Genomic DNA, 27,620 nt, shown 5'->3' on the forward strand with positions numbered 1-27,620 from the left:
AGTGCCTGGGACATTCTTCCAACATCACATCGCTCGTGAGTGATAGGAAGTTGAGAGTGCAAGGTATGCTAATGTATCATTGACTACAAGCACACTATTTGGGGCCGAAATAAGTCCACTATCTTTGGCTCTTGACCATCAACCGCCCCGTCGGCTCTGAAGTGCTATAGACTCTATAACTGTCCAACGCGCCTTGGGAGCATATAGATAGATAGTTATGATCTAGCTTGGACAAGATAGTTGGAACAACCTGTGGGGTTTAGTCTGTTCAGTTCCCCGCAATAACCGCGGTGTTCCGCGGCGTTTATACTGGAGCCCTACTTTGTGCAATTGGTAATAAATATTCTCTTCACTACTCTCTAGACACAAGAACATGGGGGGCGAGGAACTAGGACTCTTCTATAGAGAGTCAATAAAATTTCAGCAAGCCCTGGATGGTCTCCGTGTTACTCTTTTCCCCTCTCCCCCTTCTTTCACGCTCCAGCGTCCCTAGCCAGACTTATCTTTCACTCGACCTAAACCCCCTGTTACAATGGAGTCACCAAAGTTCTACGAAAGCAGCTCTCACCTCTCTCAGATGAGCGACTCGAAGGAAACCATCGGCCCCTCGAATCCTGCACAAACGATCACTGATCGCCTGCATCATCAACTGACGATCGGTTCGAGCCATGGAAGTGCTAAGAAAGACAATCGACCTTTAACCATCGGGGCTGGGAAAGCGTTTCCACCGCCGCTGATTGACCCAGAAAACTATGTTGTTGACTTTGATGGGCCCGACGATCCGGAGCATCCATACAATTGGAATTATGTTTTGAAGTATGCCCCCTCGCGTGCTTTGGTGTGGTGACATGGATTCTGACAATATCCTGTGCTATCCAAGGCTCCGTGTTTCAGCAATCGCCTGCCTTGGTACATTCACAGCTTCATTCACTAGCGCGATCTTTGCTCCAGGAGCTGGTAGTGCAAGCAAAGCGTTTGGGGTGGGCCCTGAGGTTGGCACCCTCGGCACGACCTTGTACATTCTAGGATTCGCATCTGGTCCGTTGATCTGGGCTCCTTTATCCGAGTTAATAGGGCGACGATGGCCGTTGACTATCGGCATGCTGGGCGTTGCTATCTTCACCATTTCCGCTGCAGCTTGCAAGGATATCCAGACGTTGATTATCTGCCGCTTTTTTGCCGGGCTTTTCGGTGCCAGTCAACTCTCCGTGGTCCCGGCGGTGCTATCGGATGTCTATAATAATGCTCAGCGCGGCACTGCTATTACCCTCTACTCTCTCACCGTTTTCGTTGGCCCCTTTAGCGCACCGTTCATTGGTGGCTTCGTCTCATCAAGTTCTCTTGGCTGGAGATGGACACTATATATTTCAGCTTTTATGGGCTTTGCGAGTCTTACTCTGTTTATCTTCTTGCTGAAAGAAACATATGCGCCACTTTTGCTCGTTGAGAAGGCAGCAGCGATTCGACGACAAACATGCAACTGGGCTGTCCATGCAAAGCTTGAAGAGGTTGAGGTTGATTTTCATGAACTGATTCAGAAATACTTCACGCGTCCGTTGAAGATCCTTATTACAGAACCGATTGTGTTGTTAATTTCCCTCTATATGTCGTTCATCTACGGGCTGGTGTATGCGCTTCTCGAAGCCTATCCATACGTCTTCGAGTCCGTCTATGGAATGAATCCCGGGGTCGGTGGTCTTCCATTTATTGCCCTTATCATTGGCCAGCTCTTAGCATGCGGATTTATCATTACGCAGAATTCGTCCCAAGCGAAGAAACTTGCTGCGAATGGCAATGTTCCAGTCCCTGAATGGCGCCTGTCTCCAGCTATTGTCGGTGCTCCCGTGTTCACTGTTGGCATTTTCTGGTGAGTTCCTCATCTTGCAACAGTTAATAGACCGCAAGCTTACCCAAGTTTCGAAACTGAGGTTTGGGTGGACGAGCTTCACTTTTCGCATTCATTGGATGGTCCCAACTGCTGCAGGGGTGCTTATTGGCTTTGGCGTCCTATGCATCTTCCTCCCCTGCTTCAACTATCTCGTCGATTCCTATTTGCCTCTGTCAGTCTTGATCTAACGCCGTCCGTAACATGTCGCTGGAAACTGATTATTTTGTTCATCCAGAGCTGCGTCAACCGTCGCTGCAAACATTATACTCCGATCTGCCGTTGCAGCCGGGTTTCCGCTGTTTTCAAAGCAGATGTTCGAAAGATTAGGAGTGCAATGGGCGGCCACTCTACTCGGTTGCTTGGCTGCAACTATGATCCCCATTCCTCTCGTCTTCCGGGCCTATGGACCGTTGCTGAGGAAAAAGAGTCAACTGGCGCCATGAATCCATGGGGCCGTTGCCATAATCGCATCAAATAGAATCTAGCGGAACACCTCCTGGGCTCATTTGTCTTCCGGGAATACCATGCGACACTACCGCATTCCACCTCACGAACCGTATATATCATGAGTTAGAATTAGATATCACAATAAACCACCTACGATATACAACATGAAGGATACCCTATTCATAGTCTCGCAATACGCAACGTTCGCMGGTTCTTCGGAACATTGTACGTATTCCAGATCCCAGGTCTACAATTTCATCTTCGAGGGAAAAGTCGGGCACACTATCTCTCGGAGGCTGAACTGGAATGATACCGCAATATTGGCTACCCAGAACTAGCTAAGAGAGCGAAAGACGTGGGCTATCTGCTAGGGCAGATGACTCAACCCGGACGAACGTAGGGCCGTCAGCCCTGGTGCAATTCCTACGAGACGCCGCAATAGCGACACTCCACTTTAGCGGCGTGACGCCGTACCAGAATACGGCCATTGAGGACACAAGTCTGCCTGACATAGGCGGTTCAATGCCGCATTTTCGCCCCTATGCAGGACGTGGATGGAACAGCATAACTCAACTGCACGAGAGTCATATGTGTGGGGGCTGTGGAATGCTGTTTCGGCCAGGCCGCTGTTGTGGAATGCTATTGCTGTTTCAGCCAGGGGGCTCTTTTCACAGATTTGGCTTCCATACCTGGCAATCCTTAGCAGAATTACTTAAATTAGATAGCCGTTGTATATACGATGGCGCAATCTGCCGAGGCGGACTGCCTCCGAATTTCTTTTTGCGGCGCAGGCAACCTGCAGCATCGTTCACCACTGAAATGCTGGCGCTGTATAGCGCCCCCCACCCAAGTCAGCCTAGTCTGTCCAGATAATTTCCCCATAAAAGGATCGGCCCGCAGTCAGATTTTAAGTTCTAATGTCAAGAGTATATACCTACTGAAGGGACTATCATGCGCGACAACGCTGCTAACGTCGACTCCCCGGATGGGCCCAGAACTCCCTTAAGGAGCGCCAGGGCCTCATCCAACCCTCTTCAAGACCATGCTCTACCCTCGGCCGAGTTCACCTTCTCCTGCAGCCCCTCATCTACGGGTAGATTGACCCCGGTATCCTCCGTAGATGGCTCGCTTGATCCCCAAGTCGAACAACGCTCCCTCACACCAAACACTCAGTCCCTCTTCCAGAACTTGCGCCTGAGCGAAACCATGAGACATCAAAATCATGCCTCTGAGACTAACCCTAGCAGTGGCCCAAGAGAGTCCCGGCTGACCCCAAACGCTCATCATACAACCTACCGTGACCTCTACAATGCCACTCCTAGTCCAGGGGTTGCTCCTTCCACAGAGCCGACCCAACGGCTACCACAGACGCCAGTGTCTCCACTGGGCGTTGTAAACGCTCACTTGCAGAACCTGAACTTAGCGGACTCAGGGGATCCGGGACTCAGCGATTCAGACCATGATAACGATTCTGAATCTGCCGAGGTCTCACTGCCTGACAATAACAGTGATGACGATGATGTCAACGACGATTATCTCTACAATATCCGCCAGGAGGAACTTCCCCAGGTGCCTATCTACGACATTCGGCTCCAGACTGCCCTGCGGAACGTGAGAGGCCAGCTCGCAGACCTGGCGCAAGTTATGAGTAGGCGCGAGCTGGCGCAAGACCCCACGTCCGCCTTTCATGAATTGTATAAACAGACGCTCGAAGCGAGCGGGTTCGCATATCCCGCCACGCGGACTGTTGGATTTATTGGCGACTCGGGAATGGGTAAGCTTTCAGGGCTCGGAGTGCGAGCAGATGAAAGGCTAATAAAACTGACAGGAAAGAGTAGTCTCATCAATTCTATCCTTGATCAAGAGGGTCTGGCTCGGTCGGTAAGTCAAAATCTGGACTTTTCGGACGGTGAATGATCTCAGGTTACTGATTGCAATGCCCCAGAGCGGAGACGGAGCTGCGTGCACCACCGTCGTTACAGAGTTTCGAAGTGTGAACGAGGAGCATCCGCAAAATTATACCGTCGAAGCTGATTTCATGGATAATGCCGAGATTCGAGAGCTTCTTGAGGAGCTCCTCTCAAACGTCAGGAAATATTACACGGATGCCTATCGGGAAGTTGTTGACGCAAGAGAACAAGAGAACATAAAGGCTGCTGCCAAGAGAGCCTGGGACACATTGCTCTCACTTTTCCCTAACCAGCCCGGACTTGACCTTGACTTCCTTTCTAGGGACGGAGAAGATGCGGTAGAGTCGATTGTGACCACATTGCAAGAGTGGGCAATGGCTGGTCTAGACCACCGTCCCGGTGGACGCGACAGTCTTCGGTATACCGTTGTGGCTCGCCATGCCGATGGGTGTATGGAGCAGCTGGATAATCTTATGGCTGATTCGAGGGAAGGTGATAGGCCGGCTATATGGCCTTTTGTCAAGTTGATCAGGTTTGAGAGAGAATCCAGTTTGCTAAGGGCTTTTATGTGTCTAACGGCGACTAGGGTCTATTTGCGATCGCCTGTTCTGCGCACTGGTTTAGTCCTGGCTGACCTCCCTGGTAAGGCATTTCTGCTCTGTATCATTTTACATTGAGTGATTGATGTATGTTCAGGCTTTCGGGATCTGAACTATGCTCGAGAACGAGCAACAGAAAGGTATCTTCGTCACAGTTGCGACGAGGTATTCATTGTTAGTACCATCATTCGTTGTACGACGGACCAGTCGATTGGCGATATCATTCGCCGATGTGCACAAGGTCAACCGATACGGATCGTTTGTACTCGTTCAGAGGCAGGCTTCCCCTCCCCAACCTAATTGGACAAAAACTAACGGGCCAATTCCAGGATGTGGATGCTAAAGAGACGGCACGGACATCCTCTGCGGGTGACGCCAGACGCATCCTCGATCTCGACAACCGAATTCAGACCCTCGATAAAAGAATCAGGCATACGCGGTCCCGTCGACGACAAGCTAGCGGAAGTAGAAATCAAAATCTCGCTGCAGAGGAAACTACCCTTCGGTAAGTTAGCCTGATCTATTGCGGTTGGGACAACATCATAACGGTGGCATACCAAAGCGATGAGAAAGAGGCGCTGGAGTTCGAGTAGGTCGATCCCTTGCTTGTTGCACGGGTTGAATATTTGTGCTGACCGAATGCTGGTTAGACTGAAGCGGTTCCTCATTTTAAGACGGAATAGGCGCGTAACCGAGGCTTTATCGCGTGCCTGGAAAAACCAAGCCCGAATATTTTGCGTGAGCAACAAGCTCTACGCGGACCATCGTGCAAACGATCATGAGCAAGCCAATGGATACCTCGAGCTCAGTGGCATCACGGAGCTTCGTCGCTATTGTCAGTCCGTTCCGGCAGATGCGCAGCTTCGTGCAACGGAATCATTTCTGCAAAATCAAGTACCCGCGCTTCTAGGTTCTCTAACTCAGTGGGCATTAGCGGGTTCTGATTCCGTTACTGCAAGCCGGGCTGAAGTCCTGCGCGATGCCTTGAAAGAAGCCGAACAGACTCTCCAACGGGTACGGTGAATGTCTTCTGGCGCAGCCGGTTCCTTATTTTATCCTGTCGAGCTTTGGAACTGCTTTGGTAGCTTTGAAGTGATGGTCAAGAGAGCATGATTGCTGACGCCTTTTAGAGCATTGTCTCTCCTCGATCGGGAGTCCGCCTTGCGCAGAACAGCCTAGAGAGACAGTTTAGAGATTTGATTGTACAAACTATACGTCCGTATCTAACCTTCCTTTAGTTTTCCGAGAGGTTTCATAATAACCCCGGCGCAGGCAACTCTCGGAACACTTGGAGAGATGATGCAGTCGGCGCGAGCAGGGAGTGGGCAACCGTAAGTCAAAGAAGACGAATGAAATAGCATAAATTTTGTACTGATGGGATCTGCCAGTGGCACCATTCGACGTACACCGCTTGGTGTCGCAACTATGGGACGCACCAAACGGCGAAGCAAGACTATCGCTGCTGGAACGAAGAAATCCTCGGTCATGGAAGTGATCAACTCTCCACCAGATGGGATACCATGCTTGGTTGGCTTGAAGAGCAGAGAGATGACCTTGACGAGGAACTGTCTAGTATTTTTCAGCACGTTTGTGACTTGATTGAAGGTAGGAGTTCCACGTTTCAACTAGCCTCAAGAAAGGCGACAGTCCCGAGTTTTGTTTGGCTGACTACGCTCGTTAGAACACCATGACATAGCACCGGACAGTCTGGGAAATTTGCGCTTGAATATTAAAACGCGGCAAAGATGTATACTAGACGCCATCCATAGCTCCTTGGATGACCTAATTTATGCTACTGAGTATCTTACCCACGGCTTCTATCTAACTCGGAGAATGACTGACCTACGATCAGGAAAATCAAGTCCGACGCAATAGGCGGCCACGCTAGCTCCTATATTGCAGGCGTCATGCGTCCGGTGTATAACGCCTGTAGGGAGCAATATGGTATGATATCGAGATTCTAGTTTCTCATGTTCTCTCGAACTAACCACACACTGCGAACTCTAGGAACGGGCAGCGATGCCAGACGCAAGCAAACCATGAACCGACATCTTTCATCCTCTGCTTTATTTTTACAGTTCTCCAACGCACTGACTGGTGACTATCGTGAGCTTATTGAGAGGACTTTTGATCAGCTCGATCAAAAGCTTCGGGAAGAGATCGCGAATATTACTAGGGATTTGCGAGCTTCTCTCACAGTAGAGGGACAGACATCTGAGGCTGGGCAGGACCCCCAGCACACAGAAGAGTTAAAGCGGAGGGTGCGTGTAATCCAAGATGCATTGGTTCATGCCCAAAGGGTTGTAAGAGAAGTTCGGCAGTGATGGTAGAGTCAGAGTGAATGCAGTCATTGGTTCTTTCTTTGTAGTATGGTAAAACAATACATTTAGAGAGAGTGTCGTGTCTTGTGCAAGGGTATTAGCAAACAGTGTCTAGATGCTACCAGTAACCTATAATGGCTGAACTAGGGCACTTGCAATTGCAGTAAAAGAATTATGCATATTAAGCATGTAAAGCCTCTCCATACCTGACTCAGGCTCTGAAATGGATGTATTACGCCCATGGGTACGGCTGCTCCAAATGTCTTCTGCAAACACATCTCTGCGTATGACCAGCAATAAGCCAACTACTCTTGGTCTACATGGCTTGACTACCATCTCTCAATAGTCGACATGGTCTATCAGACCCATGTTTGACGCTCAGCTAGCCAATGCATCACAGTGTGCCAGCACTGCATACAGGCGAATAAAAGTTTGACATTAGCCGCTAGATTTCCAAATCCTCTAAGAAGTCCTATTAGTCATTGGGCCAACTACCTCCCATGAGGCTGATGGCGTTTCAGTCACAGACAACCAAGATATTAAGCTTGCGTCCTTTAGCTGATAGTTCCGGCGTAGGACAATTACCCTGATCCTTTGCGTTCCCGCTCATTTACGGTACGCTCTGCTCTTCTTCCCCCACTATGATACCGCATGACAGAGTTGCCCACCATCCGCTGGGAGGTGGGTCATATTATTTTAAGGAGAACCTCCTCAGGTATCTGAATAGCCGATGCCTTCAACCGGTAGTGACTTTCCATGTCGGGTCACAGCCGAACTGCAGCCCGCATGTGGGTAATATAACCACGTTTGCTACCTGTTTTGCGCTCGCGGCTGCCTTACAGAGAGGGTTCGATCGCAACGTTAGGGTTAAGTTCATTTTCGTGGACAGCGCACCGACTCCGGGGCAGGAGTTCCTCATTAACGACGTGAAGTATCAGAAAAGCCTCAAGCAGACAGGGGGCTTTCAAACCAATCAAAAGGCATTCGCCAAAGTCCTAAGTCGCTTGTCTGAACTTTCTGGGGTATCGTATGAGTTTGATACGCAGAGTTTCTGGCGTTCAAATCCTGACTTTCCCAACATCCTCCAGAGTCTCGTCGAGCGTTACAGGATTCTTGGACCCCATATGTCCCCGGAGACAGGCAAGTTGGCTATTCGCGCGCCATGCCCACACAAAGATTGCGGACTAGCAGACAAGCACGGCATCAACAATCAGTATCATGCTGACGGTCGAATCACTTTCGTGTGTCCTGATCACGGAGAGCACCATATAGACCTGACATCACCTCACGAACTCGAGCGGATCGAGTTCAACACACCACTCCGCAACCTGATAAGGATTCTCCTCTGCAGCGTTGATACGGACACCTCATGGATCATGTGTACTGGATCTGACTACTCGGGTTTCTACCAGGAGCAGCTGACTTGGAGGCTGCTGGAGCATCCTGAAAATGCTCCAGTCATCTTCTATACTCCTTTGATACTCGATTGGTCCGGAGCCAAATTGTCGAAAAGCCTGTATATCCGAGAAAATGGATACAAATACTTAATCGATGCCGGCCGTCAGTACTTGCTGGATGCTGACTCATTTCTGGAGATCGAGGGAGGAATTGAGGCCCTTTTTGAGGAAGCGCAAGACTGGGTTGACAAGCCGTACAAGCTCTTCCGGAACTACACTGTCGATTACATAGATATGCAGCTGATATCAAGGGGAATGCGCCTACTTCGCCACCCAAATTAGTTCAACAATACCCATATGTAAGTATCCCAAAATCCCAACGCCAGAAACACTGATTAATGCTCAAGATACAAGCCAACAGGACCTAGATTTTCCGCCTCCCTACTGAGTATCCGAACCCAAAGGCGTGAAGAAATCAGATATTTTACCTCTTCCAACTATACCCGGCGTATCCCCAGACATATCCGGTCCAGACCTATCTCTCCCTTCATGAGGGTTTTCTTGAACTTCTCTACAAAACAAATGATCCTGTCTCGGAAGAGAATAATTCGCGAGCAGCGCAACAGGGGCCCAGCAGTACTTCTGCGGAGGACCCTTCAGGAAGCCACTGGATATAGCCGACGCGAGACTGATCGGCTCGCGTAATTTCCATAGTTCCAGAATTTCGTACGCGTATTTTGAGACTTTTCTCCCTGCATTAAAGTCCTCATTGCCGATTCCACCGTCTTCGGCAACTTCACCGCGCGTTTTGCCGCGCGAGATGCGCGCAACATACTCAATTCGCGAGATGGGCGCTGTTGTGTAGAGCCAAAGGCGTCGGACGGTAGAAGGGAGGAGATAGCCGCGGTACTCGTGATTCTTCCTGCCTGCAGCAATGTTGCTCATATGCTCCGGCTTGATGCTCATAAGGATATCTTCCTTGCTGGTACGAGTGGGGCGCGTCTTTGACGACGATGGTTTTTCCTTGGCCATTTTGAATGAGATGTGGAGACGAGGGAGTTAGCGCGTTGTTTGGTGTTGAAATTTTAGTTTATTTAGGTAGGTTTCTGGGTGTTCTCAGTTGACTTCTGGGTGACGTAGGGATTGAGATCGTAATATCAGCATGATAAGTGTTGGAAACGAGGAGGATGTTCAAATTCTGTGAGGATTCTGACTGGCACTTTTCATGTTGTTCCTTTGTTTTGGACTTCCCAGATAAGGCTAACCGCGTACAGCAAATCCGCGTATCCCTGTTTACAGTTAATTTCCCCGTTTCTGGGTTAGTTATCTGATACAGCTACTCCTGACAGCGATCTGCTTTATTGTTCGTAGTAGGCATTGCGCCTCCTTAAAGTTAAATCAGCGCTGCTTCACATCTTTTTCTACCTTTCCTGGCTGAATAGTACTATGAATGTAGGCTTGTGAGGCTTTTTAATGCAACATAGAGTAACCACTAATGCAATAGTTCTAGTTACCATCAGCTTAAATATTTACCCTAGGAACATAAATGAATGAGGCGAAAACTGTAAGGAAGCACCATCTTGTGCACAGGCTCTGTTCTGCCAAGTGCACAAACCCAGTTCCTCCTGGCTTGGAGTCCTATAACTAAGAACAACGGTCAGTGGCCATTGGCCCGGAGTCGCTAGTCTGAGACGCCTCGTAGGCACGCCGATGGCCGCGCGCAACCTGCCCCAAATCAACGGTCTCGCACTTGCCAGTCGCGATATGAAGCTGCAATCGCAGCTGCCACAAGGTTTTCAACCCCGGKGTCAAGTCCGAGTCGGCTCAATGACCTCATAAATATATTCTGGAAACCCCTCTAGATGTTTAAATAAAGGTCTCTCAGAAGATCTTTGTATGGAACTCATGTATATGCTCTCAGGTTATCCTTCCTGAGAGAGCAAGCTTATGAAGACCATATATGAGCATATATAACTTGTGGGATAAAGGCTTCTTCTTATTTAGACAGTAAAACTTAGGAGTTTCTCGGTGGTTTTCTCTTTAAGGATGCCTGGATCACTTTGTAGTTATTCTTCCTTTCACACTAGCTTAACATTTCACTATGGATCTGGGATCTTTATAAGTTTCCTTTACCCATATATTATAGCTTTTCATCAAGCTGTGAGGTATACTGATCATATTTATGGTGCAACTATAGCACTGGACCAAAAAGGGCTTCCCATGGCAAGCTTTTCTCCTTGTATAGTGCTTTTCTCAGCATACTCTCTTTGACAATATAACACAAGACTCAGCTAGATATTTAACCTTAAGTTGCGCTAGGTATCAAGTAAATCAAGCATTATTCTCAGGCACCAAATCTACAAAAACCGTAACGACTGTGCTATTGTCTTATAAGAACACAAAGAACGGAAAAGACAGTAAAAACAAATAGCTAGACAGTCCTTTATCTCCCGTATCCGCCGTTCCTCAAATCCGAGCAGACCTAATGTCCTTCTGCCTCGTATATATTCAAGCCTGCCGAATGCCTTCAACTCATTGTCTGAACCTCCGACGGGCTCCAACTAACAAGTCATCAACACACTAGCAGCCCCATTTCCCAGGTAAAACTCTCCAGATGCCTTATTCGCCGTGGCAATACACTGGTAAGTCGGGTTACCGTTCTCCCACTGGATAGAATCCGTAATATGATGGACAGTAGCATGGCCATGGCAATCAGCGTTCTCCCAGAACTTGAAAGTGCACGCAGATGGCCAGCCCGCGTCGTTCTTTCCAGCTCTGGCGCCGTAGGTAAAGGAGTCAAAGTTCTTGCATTGGCCGGCCCACACCCAGCCGGACTTGGGCTGGTCTTCCCAGCCGTTGTCGCACGCGCCTGATTTATAGACGTCTAGCCAGACGCCGGTGGCGCGTTCGTTCAGGACATGAGTGGTGCTGTTGGTTTCGACAGCGTTGGACTCAACGGAGACTTCAGCCGAGACTTCAGGGGTCGGGCTGGAGAGGCCTAGCATGGCGTAGAGTCCGACGGACAAGATAAAGGTTTTGGCCAACATTGTCTAGACTGTATGAAGAGTTAGGCAATAAGCGCGGCACGATTCGAAGAGTAGAAACATACGAAAATTCCGGTTTGCGGTTCTAAGTGATGTTTCAAGGTTTCGACGATCAAATCAAGGCAGCTTGAAGATGAAGTAGAAAGGAGGAGCACAGCTTTGAGAAGCAGCCGTGATATTTATATTCAAACATATCCAGACGCCGAGCCAAAAGGATTATAATCATGTTAAGCGGACTAAGCAGCTTTACCTACCTGATTGATGCCAAGAAATAGAGCAGGGAGTCCTTCAGCTATCCGCAAGTGATGTGTGATCCCGAGTCTCAGCCAAGATATTTTGTTCTCATTCACCTCACTCTCATTTGTGAGGATCTTTGGAGATCACTAATCTCTATATCATACGATCGACCTGTTATCCACAGCAACCTGTCTTGCTGATTACTATTCATTCTTGCCTCTGAATGTTGAGTAATCTGAAATCCAGCCCGAACGAAGAGGCAAATCGGTGATCCAAAAAGATAGCCTCTGGAGTTCCCAACAGGAACTGGTTCAGTGGGGGAGTTGAATAATTGAGGCACTAGCGGTGTCTAGCAGTACAATCCAAGCTACTCTGCAAGACCATCTGGCAGACCGGCACTGAATTTCACGGCGACATGGTTACAGAATTTCACTCACTCCCACTGCCATTTGTATATAATGTGTTTTACACTTACCACTCGCAATCCCTGTATCATTAAGCTCTCAGTAGAAAAGAATCCCATGAGAATGGATAACCGAGGGCCTTTGAAGGAATGTCGGCGGTTCTCATACTATAGTGAAGAATATCAAGTGGCGTCAAAACTCAGTCTAGTTCTACATTAAAGTGCCATCTAAGCCCGCAAAACGCTCACATAGCATAAGCCACACCTTCTTCTGTGCCAATGGCTTGCTCGGGACACCGCAGAAAGTTAATAAGAGCCTGGCCAGTCATTATCCCATGCCTGTCAATCATCACTCGCATTACACTCTTGGGCTCTTCAGAGGGATTAAAGTTCAGCGGATCTCCAGCTGTAATTCCATGGAGATACCGTGGCTATGCTCTATCTTTCTAGATAAACCTCATACCATGCGGAAATTTGCCACTGCTTCACTAATATCACGTAGCTAAGCTAGCTGATTTGCCTCAGCTGATGAGAAATCGAGGTTGATAGCTGATTATTAATTGATATATGTGTGTGGAACTTGACACATAATGCATCCCTCGCCCATGAATTGGTATATATGTGCTGGAAGTCCTCATTCCTCTTCAATTTGCAGGGAGAATTGTCGGCACTCCTCCCAGTGAAGATGGCCCTTGAAATGTATACCCTCATTGGGAGCTTGGCGGTTTACTCATGTCGGCTCCTGACGACTGTTGCTATCCTGGCTTCATTGTTTCTCGTAAGTCACACGCCATCGCGGACACGATGTTCGATGCGAATGTGCTCATGACCCTTATCAGATCGGACTTTCAGTTTACCGATTGTTCTTCCATCCATATGCCAAATATCCAGGGCCTTTACTGGCTAAACTGACGAGCTGGTATGCCTTGTACCATGCATATGTTGGAGATCTACATACGGATATATGGAGGTGTCACCAGAAATACGGTAGAGTCACCACATTCCGACTTCATACTCCACGGGCTAAGCAAACACACGATTCATAGGGGACGTTGTGCGATACGGGCCTAACCGGATTGTTATTGACTCGGAGTCTGGACTAAAAGGTGCCCCCTCTCATTCAATAGAGTGTTGGCAATACATGCGGCTAACTTAGGAACCTGGATAGCAATCTACGGCCACGGTGCCAACGTCCATAAATCCAAGGGCTATGAACGGGTGACATTCATTCCGAAAGTCCACGCCACCCTATGCACACTTGACGACGCAAGACACAGGTTCTACCGTCGCCTAATGAATCAGGGATTATCTGACACTCATATCCGACGGATGGACAACAAGCTAAGGAGCCTTGTGTCCTTGTTTGCTAGCTCCCTTGGCGAGCAAACCGATCGTTTCCACAAGACTGAAGAGCCTGCTGGTGATGGATGGAGTGTTCCCAAGAATATGAGCCACTGGTGTAGGTTTCTATATCCTCTCCGAGAAATCTTGCCGCTGCAGCAAACTGACCGACTATCCAGGCGACTACTTCACCTTTGACGTAATGTCTGAGCTCGTCTTCAGCACGTCCTATAATCTACTCACCAACAGTGCAAATCACTGGATCATCCAAGGGGTTATAGGTCAGATGCAGCGCTTCGGATTCCTTCTGCAGCTCCCTGAACTTGAGACGATGAGACTCAACCACGTTTTCTTTCCTGAGGCACGCCAAAGAGCCATGCAGTTCTCAGTGAAAGCAAAAGAAATCATGCAAGAGCGACAACTACGGCAAAAGGAAGAGCTCAACGACGTTCTGGGCAACTTACTCACAGCCAGAGATCCGGAAACCGGAGAGGGTCTGCCGAACGCACAGCTATGGGTTGATAGTAATCTCTTGATTATTGCGGGTAAACAAACACAGCCCCTTGTCATGATTCCTTCGTCCTCATCCAGTAAGCTAGACTAACAATTGTTGCTGTGCGATATAGGCTCCGATACCTCCTCCACCGCGATGGCCGCCCTCTTCTTCTACCTCTCCCGTAATCCCACAGCCTACGGCCGCGTTACAAAAGAAGTCCGAGCTGTCTTCAGCAACCCGGCAGAGGTAGCACAGGGCCCCCAACTCAACTCCTGTGTCTACCTCCGCGCGTGCATCTTCGAAGCAATCCGTCTCTGCCCGGCGGTCAGCGGCGCTCTTTGGCGCGAAGTGCTGGACGGCGGCCTCTCAATTCCAGAAATGAACATGCACATACCCGCAGGCTGTGAAGCCGCTACGGGGATATGGTCTCTTAACCATAACGAGAAGTACTATCCCGACCCGTTCGTGTTCCAACCAGAACGCTGGATTGCTGAAGAGAGCGGCGACGAAGCCGTTAATGTGGCTAAGAGTGCGTTGGCTTCGTTCTCAGTGGGACCGAGGAATTGTGTCGGGAAGGGATTAGCTATTGCTGAGATTTCGTTGGCGATGGCGGCTGTGATTTCGCAGTATGATTTTCGCAAGGCAGAGACGAGATGTTCGGAAGTTGGTGAGGGGAAGGGAGTGTTTAAGGGGCAGTTTCAGACGTCTTGGGCGTTTACGAGTTTGAAAGATGGGCCGTACATTCAGTTTCGGAAATACGTGCCTGGCTTCTCTAGTCTAGAAGAGGGTAGAACGAGGCTATAGAATACGACAGTGTAGCTTATCTCCGATATCCCCATCTTAGACGGCTTTAAGACAAACACGTTGCGACCACATATATAACTGGATACCACCCAATGAAGCCTCTCTCATCTATCTCCTATCAGTAACTCAGAAGCAATAGTTCCATCACCACGCTCAAAACCAACACAAAATGACACTCACCTCACGCGACCCATTCCAACTCTCCGGCCGCTACGCCGACAGAAACAGATGGGAGGTACTAAACGGCCCCGGTGACTCCCGCGTTACAGGCGAACAGATCATCCAAGACGAAAACATCGTCAACGCCTGGGCCGACAAAGTCATTCTAATCACAGGCGTTTCCTCCGGCCTCGGAGTCGAAACCGTCCGGGTCCTGGCCCTAACGAGGGCAACCATCTACGGGACGGCCCGGAACATCGAAAAAGCCAAAGAGGCGCTGGGCCCTCTCCTGGATACCGGTCGCGTGCATCTACTATACATGGATCAGACCGATTTAGCCAGCGTACGCGCCTGCGCAGACACCTTCCGCCAGCGCAGCAGCAAACTCAACGTGATGATCAACAACGCGGCAGTGATGAATACGCCCGAGGGGCGCACGAAGGACGGCTTCGAGCTGCAGTTTGGGACGAACCATCTCTCGCATTTTCTGCTATTCTGGTATCTGAAGGATCTTTTGCTGCAGAGTTCGAGCCCGACGTTCCACTCGCGCGTTGTGAACGTCTCCTCGGCGGGGCATCGCTATGGGCCTGTTCAGCTGGATAATATCAATTTCGAGGGGAATTATAATGGCTGGTTGGCGTATGGGTCTAGCAAGACGGCGAATATTTATATGACGAACCAGATTGAGCGGTTGTATGGGGCGCAGGGTCTGCATGGGTATAGTGTGCATCCTGGTGCGTTTGTCAGTCCCAATCTGCAGAAGCATTCGCGGGCGGAGATGGATGCGTTTCTGAATGATGAGAAGATGCGCAAGTATCTGTCTAGCATGGGGCAGGCGTGTGCGACTTCCGTTTATGGGGCGACCTCTAGTGAATTGGAGGGCCGGGGTGGGTTGTATCTGGAGGGGGCGTCTGTTGCTGTGCATCCTTGTCCTCCTGATGGAGATGCTGCCGAGTATGGATATGGTAGTTGGACGTTTGACAAGGAAAAGGAGGAGAGGCTGTGGGAACTGAGCAAGCAGTGGGCTAAGGCGGAGTAGACGAAATTGACAATCTATTTCAGTCGCCTATATCATCAACATTCATCTAGATTCATGCTTAGAGCAAAGCGCTCGCTGCTTAAAATGACACGAGGCTACCCCCTATCGCGAAAAAACCACTGCCTCTTGGCATCCTCCTCCGACATGCGCTCCATCTTGCTCTCCACAAACCGGCGGTACAACTTGTCATGCCTCGCCTGGATCTCCTCAAAGTCCACTCCAGACGGCACCCACCCGCCATCATTAGACCGCAGAAGCTGGTGCGTATGCTCCCGCAGCTTCAGCCAGCCCTCGTACTCGGCCATCTGGTGCTCGTGCGCCGCCACCTCTGCCGCGGTGAACCGGTACGGACACTCCTGACTAACCTGCAGTTGCGCCCAGTGCTGCGAGAGCTTGAGCAGACAGTCGCGCACCGGGAGGATGCCGTCGCGGTAGGTGAAGGGGCAGGAAATGAAGAGGCGGCGGATGGCGACGTCTGGCTCCGTGAGAGCGAGGTACGATTCCAGATGGGACTTGAGGAGCGCAGCCTCGTAGCATTTGGCGCGTAGTGCCTCGTCCTGCGCTTGTTGCGTGTCGTCGTCGTCGGTCGGGGGGAGTTCCGGGTTGGGGGTGCCTGGTTGGTAGCCTTCGGGCGGGGCGAGGAACAGCGGCCAGCGGACCTGGGTGAAGCGCGGGAGAATGCAGGTGAATTGCCAGTCGATGACGCCCACGATGACGGTGGGGTCGTCGGCGGAGACGAAGATGTTGCCTGGGTGGAAGTCTGGGTGGCTGAGGATTGGCTCGGTGTGGCGGCGGATGGGGACGGCTTCCGTGAGAATGGGCATCACCTGGAGGACTGTCTCGAGGACGCGGAGGTGCTCCTCGGGCGTGCCGTAGTGCGGGCCGCGGCCAGCGTACGAGGTCTTGTAGTTTCGTACCTGGCAGATGCCTTGGTGGACGAGATCGTGGCCCAGTTGGGCGAGGGTCCTCCCTGTCGGGCTCTCAGCATGCTATTCAACACAGCAGATACAGAGGTAGGACGTACATGGCCCTGAGTACTTTGCATAGTCATCAGGATCCGCTGCGAATCCCCCCGGCCAGGAGCCGTGGTACATGGGCCCCAGACAGTATGTCTCGTCCACGTCGATAGTGCGGCCGGGTTGTCTCAGCGCCGGGGGCAGGGCGTTGCGCAGGTACAGGGCGCCGTAGCCGGGGAACTTGTTGGCTGCCAGCTTGCTTCCGAGCGAGGCAAAGTTGCGGATCAATTTCACGCGGTCGTGCTCAGCTAGGTTGTCCCACACCTTGGTGAGCTGCTTGCCGACGCTCGGCTCCAGGACGATATACTCCGAATGCACGGGGTTGGAGTCGTCCGCGCACCAGGCGAGGACGTCCGACACAGGCGTGGTCGAGTGCGCTTTGACTGCTCACTTAGCATCCCCAGGCCACCGAGACGAAGAACCTACCGAACTCCAAGACAGCCACCTCGGACGCGGTTCCGTACCATGGAGGCACGATATTCCGACACGGGATCTTTGCCAGGATCTCGGTCCCGTTCTCCGCAGTCATCATCAGCGCCTTGTTATACCCGCCCTCCTTCTTCTCGATCCGGGTAATGGGCGAGCCAGCCACGCGAGGCAGCGCGGAGACCGTACGGCAGAGTTCGCGGATGTCAAAGGGCGAGTACCGTTTCGCCAGCTCGTATCCTTCATTGACGAGGAAGCGGCCTTTGTTGTACCCAAACAGATCCTCTTCGGTCGCTGGTTTACCTAGGTCGGTCAGGGATGTCCTGAGATGCGGTAGGTCGAGGGGATCATACCATTGGCATAGAGTGATACTCGTCGATGAGGGGATGAAAATCTGTATCCAAGGGAGAAGCAGCGGTTCGGGCTTAATCTGCCCATTCTGAGCTGTTATCTTGTCGTTGCTTCAGTATCGACATGAGGTCGATGGAGATAGTAGACCGACGACGTCATGGTTGTGCCAGCATCACGACACCGGGGGCCACTCTCGTTGTCCAGGTGTTCCCGATGTCTTCTCTTAAGTGGATGCAGAAAGACATTCCAATGTTTACAGACTATTTCACCAGTTCACTTCAGCGATGTAATTCCAAGCTGATTGTAATCCATCTCTATTCAGCTCACACCGCTGCATGGTCACCGATAGAACAACCAGAAGTTCAAGTGATTGGCTATGTCAAGACGACGATCAAGATGGTCTGGACAGGGATCATTGCAGATCAATCATAATAATAGTAGCCTAGAACTTTCACCCTATATCAAGCCTAAATGGGTAAGAGGAAGCGCACGAAGGAGCAAGAGGGTTGAATACGAGGCTGTACCCATGGAATCAAGCAGGAATAGTATTCGATGTGTAAATAGGCTCAATTTTATCCAGAATAGACTTTCTGGAGTGATATCTGATGAGTCCGAGCCACATGGGTACGAGTTCGACAGTTCGACTCCACCAAGAGCAGGACTGATCTACCCCTGAATCAGTTTATCCCCAGGATATGAACAGAAAAAGATTCGGAATCAACCAGGGGATGGTCTAGTTGTTCGGCGACTTGAGGGATGATCACAAATCTATTGTGACCACTAGCCTATTAAAGACATGGCCGGAAAGATTCGCAGGCCAACGGTCAAGGTAATGATGATCAGCAAAGTGGCTGGTCCCGCTAAAATGGACACGACAGTACGGAGTATTTCTGGTGAAGATAATGAGGAACAAGCAGGATAATAAAAATGATAAAGTTGATAACGATGGAAGTGAAGGATCGATATGCTCCGATTGCTTGTATGCATGGAGTGATGCACAGAATAAAATGGCTTCTGCAGGACCACTCTAGTGGTACTCGGTACATCCACATTACGGGGATGCAGAGACTTGGGAATTGGGAAATTATCCTGCAATGATAATGTGCATGACTCGGTCGAGACTCTGGTGGGAGAAAAGTGAGACAGAGTGGAGCATTTAGGAGTGTTTAGTACTTAGTGTTGGGGCACGGTGAGCCCCGTCTTTGCCAAGGGAGGAGATGCTTTCCCACAACGCGGATGATTCTCGGTCTGTAGAGGCCCAGAAACACTGCACTGTGAGAATTGGTAATAGAGGATGATCTTATACAAGCGGTTGTAGTTGAAAGAATTTTACTCCAATAGCAATATCGACTAACAGGCCTGTTGGTCATTGAAACAGCCACAACCACGCTAACGTGTCAATGCACTCGGTGTTTGACTTTGGCGGGAAAGCATAATACCATATGGTTATTTTATGCCACGGTCATGCTGGATAGGCTGATTAATGCCTTCTCAGCAGATTCTATTATTCGGATTGACGTGCATAATCCCACTCTTAATTGATTACCCCTGTCGATTCTAGAAGCCAAGAAAACTCTTATGGAGCACAACTGCCCGCTCAKGCCTTGACTCGTATGGAGTCGTCTCCAGGTACGAACTTACGACTGTGCTCTTGAGCAGGCTTTAAACGGAAACCTCTACCGACATTTTGGGTTGTTTTATAGGCTCTCTCCGTACTCCACAGTCTAGGCAGTCGTGTACTGGCTAGTCTAGGACTTGCAAAGCAATGAAAATGGCAAGTGGCAATGTCCATCACTACTCTTTTCTCGGGCTCTGCACGGAGCAGACTAACAAAAACGGACTACGGCTGAAGAAAGTAAGCTAACTGCCAAGTGCCAACGGGGAAAGTGCCAAAACTGCCAAAACTCTCCTGGGACGCTAGATTGCCCAATCGAGGTTAAAAGTTCCAGAATAGGAGGGCAATTCTCCTTTTCTGTTGCCTCGGTGGTGGTGCTGGTGGTGCTGATGTGGGACTGAGTGGGAGTAGTTCCTGTCTCAGTATATATGAAGAAATGATTTCCCCCTCCACTCGTTCATTTACTGCAATAATATCAATATGCTTAAGCCAGCATGAGCACTACGAGCAAAGATGACCGTAGTCTCCAGGTCAAGGTCGTTGCGGCCGTCTTCCTGGCCATAGCCTCGGTAACCGTGATTCTGCGATGCTATGTGCGATTATTTCTTGTCAAGGCGTTTGGCTGGGATGATGGCGCCATGGTCATTGCGATGGTATGCCTCTGTCTTTTACCTCACTCGGAATGCTGAACTGACCCTGATCCTGACCCTTAGTTATGGTATATGATGTTCTGCGGGTGTATGATCGGGGGAGCCCTCTACGGCACCGGCAGGAGATTCATTGACCTCACAGCCCATCAGCGCGTCACAGCCATGGAGGTATTTTCTTCGCTCGTTTCTTGAATGGACACAACTGATCATAATGAAGTACTGGTGGCTCTGCGAAATCGCCTACTGCTGGGCCTCGGTCGGCTGCAAGGTCTCGGTCTGCATCTTCTTGCGCCGCATCACCGTCAAACGCCTCCACATCTGGATTCTCTACTGTGTCATCGCCCTCACAGCCATCGCCGGCACGGCCTTTATGCTCATCATGCTGCTGCAGTGTAGGCCCATCGAGTACTTCTGGACCCGCACCGCGCTGGACCCCTCCATCCAGGGCTCCTGCATCAGCATCCACATCGTCATCGCCATGACCTACGTCTACAGCGCCTTTGCCGCCCTGTGCGATTTCACCGTGGGCATTCTTCCCATCTTCATGGTGCGCAAGCTGCATATGCGTCGGCAGACGAAGATTGCGGTTATTGGTATCCTGAGCATGGCTTGCATGTATGTCCATCCACTCCCAGGTGACCTCACGCGACAAGCAAACTGACAATGGTGTAGTGCCTCCTCCGCCGTCATCATCCGTATCCCCTGGGTCAGCACCTTTGCGGATCCCGACTTCCTCTGTAAGTTCGTTCTCATCCTGCGATCCACTAGCACTGCTAACGCTGACCAGACGCCACCGTTGATATCGCGCTGTGGTCCAACATCGAGGTCGGCCTGGGTATCTCCGCCGGTAGTCTGGCGACCCTGCGCCCCCTGCTGCGCATGATCCGCGGCACCAGCACCACCGACGACTACATGTCGCCGATGCCCGGCCAGTCCTCGTCGCGCCGCCTCGGCCCCAGTCGTGATCGCCCCGTGCCGCTGGGATCGTTAGATACTGATGGCGGCGGTCGCTTTCGTCCGGATAAACTGGCCACCACCGTGACGACCGTCCATGCGCCGGATAGTCCGTGGAGAGGGTCAAATGAGAACAGCAGTGAGGAGCGGCTGAATTCCGATGCCGACGGCGGAGATATGGGAGGGGGCATCCACCGCACCTTTGAGGTGACGCAGACCTCCGAGGCCAAGTCGGCCAGCGTAAGAGAACATGTATAGTAATGTATGATGAAGTTCATTGGTCATTATTTAATTCTACCCATAGCATGCTATAGACATAATATGCAAGCTACAGATGCAAGAAACCATTGACCACCTCTGTAAAAGCCTGCGGCTGCTCCACCATCGGCAGATGACCCGCCTTGGGGATGATCTTCAACTCCGCTCCCCCGTTGAGATCGGCCGCCATCTTCTGCATCGTCTGCGGCAGCACGCCGTCGCCCTCGCCCGCCACAAACAGACCCGGCACGCGCGCACTCGCCATCCGCTCCCGGACGTCGTACGCACACAACGCCTGCATGCCCTTCTGGAATCCCTCCAGGCTGTTGGTGCGCACTACGTCCTTGACCCGCGCCGCGACCTCCGGCTGCGTCTCGTAGGTCTCGGGCACAAACCACCGCCGCGTGGTCGCCTCCGCCAGCTGCTCGCCAATAATAGGCTCCTGCGTGTCCGGTAACACAGCCCCCTCGCTCGCGGCCATTGCGTGCCGGTCCGTCCACGCCTTGCGGTTCGATTCCGGCGCCGAGCTGTTCGTGTCGCAGGCGATGAACCGCGTCACGCGTGCGGGGTACAGCAGCGCCGTGTTCAGCACCGTTACGCCGCCGAGGCTGACGCCGATGAGTGTGGCCTGCGGGATGCGGAGCGCGTCCAGCAGAGCGATGATGTCCGACGCCAGGACGTCGATGGTGATGGGTGTCTCGCCGCAGTCGCGGAGGCGGCCGCGCGTCAGGTAGCGTAGGATCCGGTAGTTTTGGTTTTTCGGGTTGGACAGGAAGGTATCAACAAAACCATCCCAGATGCTCCAGTCGACCAGGATGGAGTTGCTCAGGACAATGACAGGCGCGGTGGGGTCCGTGCTGCCCTCGAGGCGGTACGGGAGTGAGACTCCATCCTTGGTTGTCACGTATGACTCTACTGCAGGCCGCGTGGGCGAGGGATACGTGCGGGTGCGGTTGTCATTAGAGTGCCACGGCCCGACGACGTCCTTGGAGGCGAGCGAGGCGAGCTCGCGTGGGGCCGGTCCAAACGTGTAGGCCCACTCGTAGACTCGACGTTTCTTGCTGATGGCAATCTCGCTTATCCGCTTGCTCCAGGGGGTGTCCTTGGCAGCATTGTGCTCGGGGCCCTCGAGTCCGTTCTTTGCCGCGTACTCGTACAACGAAAGGAACTCTCGAGGGGCGTTGGGGTCGATGGCCGCTGTCACAAAGCGGCGAGAGCGACGCCAGCCAGGCACGCGGGAGAGCATATCGAAGTGCTCCTCGCGGTACCAGCGGTTGAGCTCGTCTTCCTGGTCGGCCGGGACTACAACGGACACGGCAATGAGCACGGAGCCCGCGGAGGCGGCGTCGGTTTCATCCTCGAGAGGACGGTAGTCGGGGGCTTTTTGATCGTCCAACAGATCGTAGAGTCGGCGACCGACGGCAATTTGAGCCATGGTGGCTTTCTCACGTGGGGTCTTGATGCCGTCGCCTCGGAGCGCCAGGTATGTCTCGCGGGTCAGCTCAACCATGTCGGTGATATCGTACAGAGCAACCCATTCCGGCTCGAGTCCATCAGTGGCCCTGTATCGGAAGCCATTGGTGACAAAGGGCAAGCGTAGACGCAACGGACCGTGTTCTGTGTTGTACCAGTCGTGAAACTGGGCCGCGGGGAGAGATGGGCGGGGTTGCATTGTGACGTAGAGCAGGCCGGGGGTCGCCATTGTGTGTGCTGTAGTATAACCAACAACCGGTGAGTATTGAGTATGAAGACAATAAACAAATGTAATTGAACAAGATCAAGGATGTTTTATTTGGCAGGATGAGACTCACAACTGGCGCCGTATTCTACCCCAGAACCCTCGGAAAGCACTCGACGCCGATCTCGACTGCCGACCGGAGAGCCGATGTCTGACAATGCCGTTGGACGTTAGTCATCGCATGCCATCTTTATCAAACATTTTCCTGACTCGTCATATTGAGAGTCAAGACAAGCCAAATTCCATCGTTCTTAGTCTGCGATGGATGGGATGATGAGTAGATGAAGTTGATCAAGGTTGGGTTCTCCTGACAAGGAAAAGATGAGACCCGGCCACGTGACTCGTAGCATCACCACTATTACGTCGTTACAAGAGACAGTAGATGAGATCTTTTACTGTCAAGTAATCCTCTATTCAATTCTATGTCTATCATTAATCGTACCAAACTGCGTTCATTCCGAATCCCTTCTCGGGAATGTCCAGCCTAGCCACCCGGGCCAGCGTCTCATCCTTGAAGCGATATATCTCCACGAACCCGTCCTGGTCGTCGCACAGCGCCAACCATTCATCGCTAAAGTCACAGGGGCTGACCGCATTGGAATGACCGCCGCTGTTGGAGGTGGAGTGGATGAACAGCTGTCGTTCAATGTTGCCGTTAGGACCCAGCTTGAAGGCCGTGATATAGCCTGTCCAAGGGCGTCCGTAGGTTCCGCGCGTAGTCGCAAACAGGTACTCGCCGCTTTGCGTGGTGAAGCAGACGTCACCGCGGTATTTGTTCGTGGGAGGGACGCCTATTCATCATCAGTAATCGAACGGACAGCTGGTCATAGACACTTACCCGCCGGGAGCAATGGGTAGGTGATGTGAGTGAAGACAGGCACATTGCGCTTCTCATCAATCACATACACCGCCAGACGGTTGCCTGCCTCCATCAGCGCGTACAGATACTTGCCGCTGGGGTGGATATCGACCCAACGGGGGTGATCATCTGGCGACGGGGCCTCGAGACAGTCGACGAGGGTCAGCTCGCCCGTCCCGGGGTCCTTGCGATGGGTCCAGATCTTGTTGGCCTGCAGATCGGCCGAGTAGAGGTAGGTTTCTGTGGGGTCAAAGACCGTGCCGTGGATGCCTGTGTTCTCCTGGTACTCGTAGTTCTGGATGTTCTTAACCAGGCGGCCGTCAGAGGAGTCGACGGAGAAGACGTTGCCATAACCAGCGTAGTTGTAAAAGGGCGCGCCGTAGACGTTGTAGGGGGGTTTGTGCGCGGCTAGGACGAAGATGGCGCGGGTGTTGCTTTCGCTGCTGGGGGCCAGGGCTGCAGATGCGCTCAGCACGAGACAGTGCGAACAAAGGAGTAGAATGCATACGGTGACCAGCAAGAGGATGGGACACTTGATGTACAATGTCTGTTGGGCTGTTGATGGCGAAGCTGTTCCATTTCTTCATCGCAGCTCCATAGAGGGTTTTCTTGTCATGCTGGATAACGTTAGTGAATGTCAGTTGGAGAGCTTGAATACATACAGAAATAGTCAACCAGGAGATCGGCTCGTCCTCTGGAATTTCAGTCTTCTTGACCAATTCCAAGGTCAAGGCCTCGTCGTCGAATGCGACGGTATACAGCCGCCCTGGGGGCGTCCACGTGCCTATCACTAAGTGATGCTTCATTGTGTTGACAGGAGTAAGAGATCAATTGAATGTAAAAGTAACATAATTCTATAAAGTTGAACTACATTGCTCTTTGCGATGATAATTTCTCTCCATACTGCATAATGCGGGGAACGGCATTCCATGACGGCAATGCAGATCGAGGGAGAAACAATATCCGCGGCTAAACTCAATTCCCTGACATCATCATATACCCCAGATCACAACAACACATTCAACTCTAGATAATCATTTTAATACCCTATAAACCACATTCTAATAGACTTCACTCCCTTGCACACTCTGCTCAATCCAGCTAAAAACAAAAGCCACATCCAAAATGCGCCTCCCCTACGCCCCCTCCACCCCACCCGCCGACGCCGACCCCTCCACCACCGAAATCTACGCCCGCATCGCCGCCCGCAGACACCCCCGCCCACTCATCCCCCTCGATCTCTCCCTACTACACTCCCCCCCAGTCGCCGATGGCTGGAACAGCTTCCTAGGCGCCATCCGCACGCGCACAATCCTCCCCGGCGCGCTCCTCGAGCTATCCGTCTGCCGCGTGGCGGTCCTCAACGGCGCCGTGTACGAGTGGAACGCGCATGCGCCGCTTGCGCTGAAGGACGGGGTGACGGCCGACGAGCTGCGGGCGGTGCGCGAGGTGGAGGCGACGATTACTGATGCTGGCAAGGAAGCGCTGGGGCGGAGTGTGCTGAGTGAGGTGCAGAGGGCGGTGGTGCGGTATACGGATGAGATGACGCTGCGGGTGAGGGTTGAGGAGGAGACATTTGAGCGGTTGAGAGCGGTAGGGCTAAATGAGAGGGAGATTGTGGAGCTGACGACGGGGGTGGCGGCTTATAACTGCGTGAGTCGGGTGTTGGTTGCGTTGGATGTGGGGGAGAATAATGGGAGGGAGATGAAGAGTGTGGAGGAATTGGTTGCTTGAAGTCATTACAACAAGGTTTCAGAGACGAAGTGAAAGGCAATCAATTTTAAGTGAGAGAAGCTAGCTATATGTGCTAGGATGAGCTACAGGCATTGAGAGTAGTAGTCATTCAGCTTCTGGCAGGTATATGGGCTGGCGCAAGAGGTTGGACCAGACCATCCGATTCCACCGCATTGGCCATAGTGCTGTGCGACTCCGGTACTGCCGGGATTACCACTAGTGGTAGTGGTCGTTGTCGGATTGGTGGTGGTAGTCGTCCTGGTGGTAGTTGGAGGGGTGCCACCCGAACCACCGGCAAAGTACGGCTTCAACAACGAGAGATAGTTCTGATAGCCAGTGCCAGACGGCGGCTCCATGCTGAATATGTAATTCCCCCACCAGGGGCCAGCTGCCCACCATGAAGCGCCCATCCACACATCCGAGTTGGCAGACATGTAGTCAAGCATGCCCGTGACAGCGGACTCGCACACGCTGTTGGCGCCCCCAGCGAACTCTCCCAGGAAACCTTTCTTACCGTTCGTCTTCAACCACTGCGTGGCGGACTGCACGCGCTCCTGGCCGATGGTGGAGCTCACGCAGGTGGCCGAGGTGCCGGACCCGTCTGAGTCAAGATACTGGTGCATCTCGTAGACGATCTTATTCTGGGGGTCAGTGAGGGCCTTGAGGTTGTCATTGACATTGGTCCATGTCCACGCGCCGGTCCACGAGTTGCCCTCAACGAAAATGTACTGTGAGGTTGCGCCGGCGGCACGGATGGCATTAATGGCGGCCTGGTTGAGGTTGAGAACGAGGGTCTGGTCCATGTCATGGTACTCGTTGTCTGTTTCGTCAGCTTCTTCCATTCCATTCCAGATTGATGAAGACATACTGGTGTCGAAAATAACATGATCATTGGACGCAAACTGGGCAGCCACGGTCTTCCAGAACGCAGCAAAGTCATCAGTCGACGAGATGATGTTGCCGTAGCTGTCCCGTCAGCAATGCCTATCAGATCAGAGGAAACAAAACTCACTATCTCCCATAGTTATGGGGATCAATCACCGCATACGCCCCCAGACTCGTAATCGCATTGACAGTCTAACCTCGTCAGCGACGCTCTCACATCCAGACAGCAAACGAACCGTCCTGAGATCATTCATGTACGTCGCATCGGGAGTCCCCGTCATCGTGTTGGGGATCAGCCTCTCCATCCGGAAGGCAACGCGGAAGACGTTCATCCCGGCATCATGCAGAGTCTTGATCGTCGACGCACTCGGCCAGATATAATCCGTCCCCAGCACGCCAGGGAACTTGGTCTCTCCAAACTCGGCTCCAGACTCGCTCGTTCCGAACCCTATCCAGCACCGTCAGCTTCGTAAGAGACAGAGAAAGGGAGAAACATACAAACGAACCCCGAAGCCCGTTTCGCATTGGGTACCGCCAAAGCGAGGGGGAGAAGCGCGCAAATAATAGCCGAAGCCTTCATCTTGTATACACTGTACTTACCAGCTATACACTGCACTGAAAGACAAGTACAGCTCAGCTCATAAAGCTATATATATTCTGCACCGCCAAACAACAAGACATCACGACGGCCCTTCGGACCGCACCCCGACACTTTCTGCAGATCTACATGTCTGCAGAGACACACCATCCCAAACCGGAACGGAGCCCGTTAGGACTGCCTAACCGATTCGTCACGGTACTTGAGGGTGTAATCTCCGGGAATAGATTGCATGGCGTCTACCCTGCAGGCGACGACGCCCAAATGGAGGCGAGGTGTTCTGCAGGGCTCACAGCCACCGTACGAAGCGACCGAACGGGTACTCCCCCGACTACTCTGCAAGTAGACTGCCGTTGAGTGTCGACTGATGGAGGATGATCCGGCCTAATCCGGATGGCTAGGCTAGCTCGAATGACCAGCATCAATGAGGCCAGGACTGACCAGTGATCAA

At 51.8% G+C, this 27,620-nt stretch overlaps 12 protein-coding genes across 12 annotated transcripts; 6 read left to right on the forward strand and 6 right to left on the reverse strand.

Annotated features, from left to right (window-relative positions):
- Positions 1-532: 532 nt before the first annotated feature.
- Positions 533-1,871, forward strand: Asppvi_011072 (uncharacterized protein; the record flags this gene model as incomplete). The annotated part of the gene is made up of 2 exons (XM_043306908.1): positions 533-816; positions 881-1,871. The coding sequence occupies 2 exons, from the start codon at positions 533-535 to the stop codon at positions 1,869-1,871; spliced, it is 1,275 nt and encodes a 424-aa protein (XP_043162843.1).
- A 1,415-nt stretch (positions 1,872-3,286) lies between these two features.
- On the forward strand, positions 3,287-8,904 carry Asppvi_011073 (uncharacterized protein; the record flags this gene model as incomplete). The annotated part of the gene is made up of 13 exons (XM_043306909.1): positions 3,287-4,109; positions 4,164-4,216; positions 4,281-4,777; positions 4,832-4,887; positions 4,942-5,120; positions 5,174-5,349; positions 5,495-5,858; positions 6,083-6,175; positions 6,233-6,449; positions 6,526-6,643; positions 6,697-6,788; positions 6,852-7,105; positions 8,008-8,904. The coding sequence occupies 13 exons, from the start codon at positions 3,287-3,289 to the stop codon at positions 8,902-8,904; spliced, it is 3,819 nt and encodes a 1,272-aa protein (XP_043162844.1).
- Positions 8,905-9,003: 99 nt separating this feature from the next.
- Asppvi_011074 (uncharacterized protein) lies at positions 9,004-9,594 on the reverse strand (the record flags this gene model as incomplete). The annotated part of the gene is made up of 1 exon (XM_043306910.1): positions 9,004-9,594. The coding sequence occupies one exon, from the start codon at positions 9,592-9,594 to the stop codon at positions 9,004-9,006; it is 591 nt and encodes a 196-aa protein (XP_043162845.1).
- Positions 9,595-11,123: 1,529 nt separating this feature from the next.
- Positions 11,124-11,609, reverse strand: Asppvi_011075 (uncharacterized protein; the record flags this gene model as incomplete). Its single annotated transcript, XM_043306911.1, has 1 exon — positions 11,124-11,609. One exon carries the CDS (start codon positions 11,607-11,609, stop codon positions 11,124-11,126), a length of 486 nt encoding a protein of 161 aa, XP_043162846.1.
- Positions 11,610-13,575: 1,966 nt separating this feature from the next.
- Positions 13,576-14,887, forward strand: Asppvi_011076 (cytochrome P450; the record flags this gene model as incomplete). The annotated part of the gene is made up of 3 exons (XM_043306912.1): positions 13,576-13,705; positions 13,767-14,132; positions 14,214-14,887. 3 exons carry the CDS (start codon positions 13,576-13,578, stop codon positions 14,885-14,887), a joined length of 1,170 nt encoding a protein of 389 aa, XP_043162847.1.
- A 169-nt stretch (positions 14,888-15,056) lies between these two features.
- Positions 15,057-16,085, forward strand: Asppvi_011077 (putative short-chain dehydrogenase/reductase; the record flags this gene model as incomplete). Its single annotated transcript, XM_043306913.1, has 1 exon — positions 15,057-16,085. One exon carries the CDS (start codon positions 15,057-15,059, stop codon positions 16,083-16,085), a length of 1,029 nt encoding a protein of 342 aa, XP_043162848.1.
- Positions 16,086-16,180: 95 nt separating this feature from the next.
- Positions 16,181-17,965, reverse strand: Asppvi_011078 (uncharacterized protein; the record flags this gene model as incomplete). The annotated part of the gene is made up of 4 exons (XM_043306914.1): positions 16,181-17,055; positions 17,110-17,484; positions 17,528-17,830; positions 17,881-17,965. 4 exons carry the CDS (start codon positions 17,963-17,965, stop codon positions 16,181-16,183), a joined length of 1,638 nt encoding a protein of 545 aa, XP_043162849.1.
- A 2,022-nt stretch (positions 17,966-19,987) lies between these two features.
- Positions 19,988-21,355, forward strand: Asppvi_011079 (putative integral membrane protein; the record flags this gene model as incomplete). The annotated part of the gene is made up of 5 exons (XM_043306915.1): positions 19,988-20,146; positions 20,207-20,311; positions 20,361-20,758; positions 20,816-20,880; positions 20,931-21,355. 5 exons carry the CDS (start codon positions 19,988-19,990, stop codon positions 21,353-21,355), a joined length of 1,152 nt encoding a protein of 383 aa, XP_043162850.1.
- A 70-nt stretch (positions 21,356-21,425) lies between these two features.
- Positions 21,426-23,057, reverse strand: Asppvi_011080 (putative alpha/beta hydrolase; the record flags this gene model as incomplete). Its single annotated transcript, XM_043306916.1, has 1 exon — positions 21,426-23,057. The coding sequence occupies one exon, from the start codon at positions 23,055-23,057 to the stop codon at positions 21,426-21,428; it is 1,632 nt and encodes a 543-aa protein (XP_043162851.1).
- Positions 23,058-23,525: 468 nt separating this feature from the next.
- On the reverse strand, positions 23,526-24,758 carry Asppvi_011081 (lactonase family protein; the record flags this gene model as incomplete). Its single annotated transcript, XM_043306917.1, has 4 exons — positions 23,526-23,884; positions 23,932-24,408; positions 24,461-24,569; positions 24,615-24,758. The coding sequence occupies 4 exons, from the start codon at positions 24,756-24,758 to the stop codon at positions 23,526-23,528; spliced, it is 1,089 nt and encodes a 362-aa protein (XP_043162852.1).
- A 319-nt stretch (positions 24,759-25,077) lies between these two features.
- Asppvi_011082 (carboxymuconolactone decarboxylase family protein) lies at positions 25,078-25,686 on the forward strand (the record flags this gene model as incomplete). The annotated part of the gene is made up of 1 exon (XM_043306918.1): positions 25,078-25,686. One exon carries the CDS (start codon positions 25,078-25,080, stop codon positions 25,684-25,686), a length of 609 nt encoding a protein of 202 aa, XP_043162853.1.
- Positions 25,687-25,769: 83 nt separating this feature from the next.
- egl2 (putative endoglucanase) lies at positions 25,770-27,151 on the reverse strand (the record flags this gene model as incomplete). Its single annotated transcript, XM_043306919.1, has 4 exons — positions 25,770-26,652; positions 26,699-26,763; positions 26,808-27,019; positions 27,070-27,151. The coding sequence occupies 4 exons, from the start codon at positions 27,149-27,151 to the stop codon at positions 25,770-25,772; spliced, it is 1,242 nt and encodes a 413-aa protein (XP_043162854.1).
- Positions 27,152-27,620: the final 469 nt, after the last annotated feature.

The sequence above is a fragment of the Aspergillus pseudoviridinutans genome, assembly GCF_018340605.1.
Source record: "Aspergillus pseudoviridinutans IFM 55266 DNA, scaffold_9, whole genome shotgun sequence".
Lineage (NCBI taxonomy): Eukaryota > Fungi > Ascomycota > Eurotiomycetes > Eurotiales > Aspergillaceae > Aspergillus > Aspergillus pseudoviridinutans.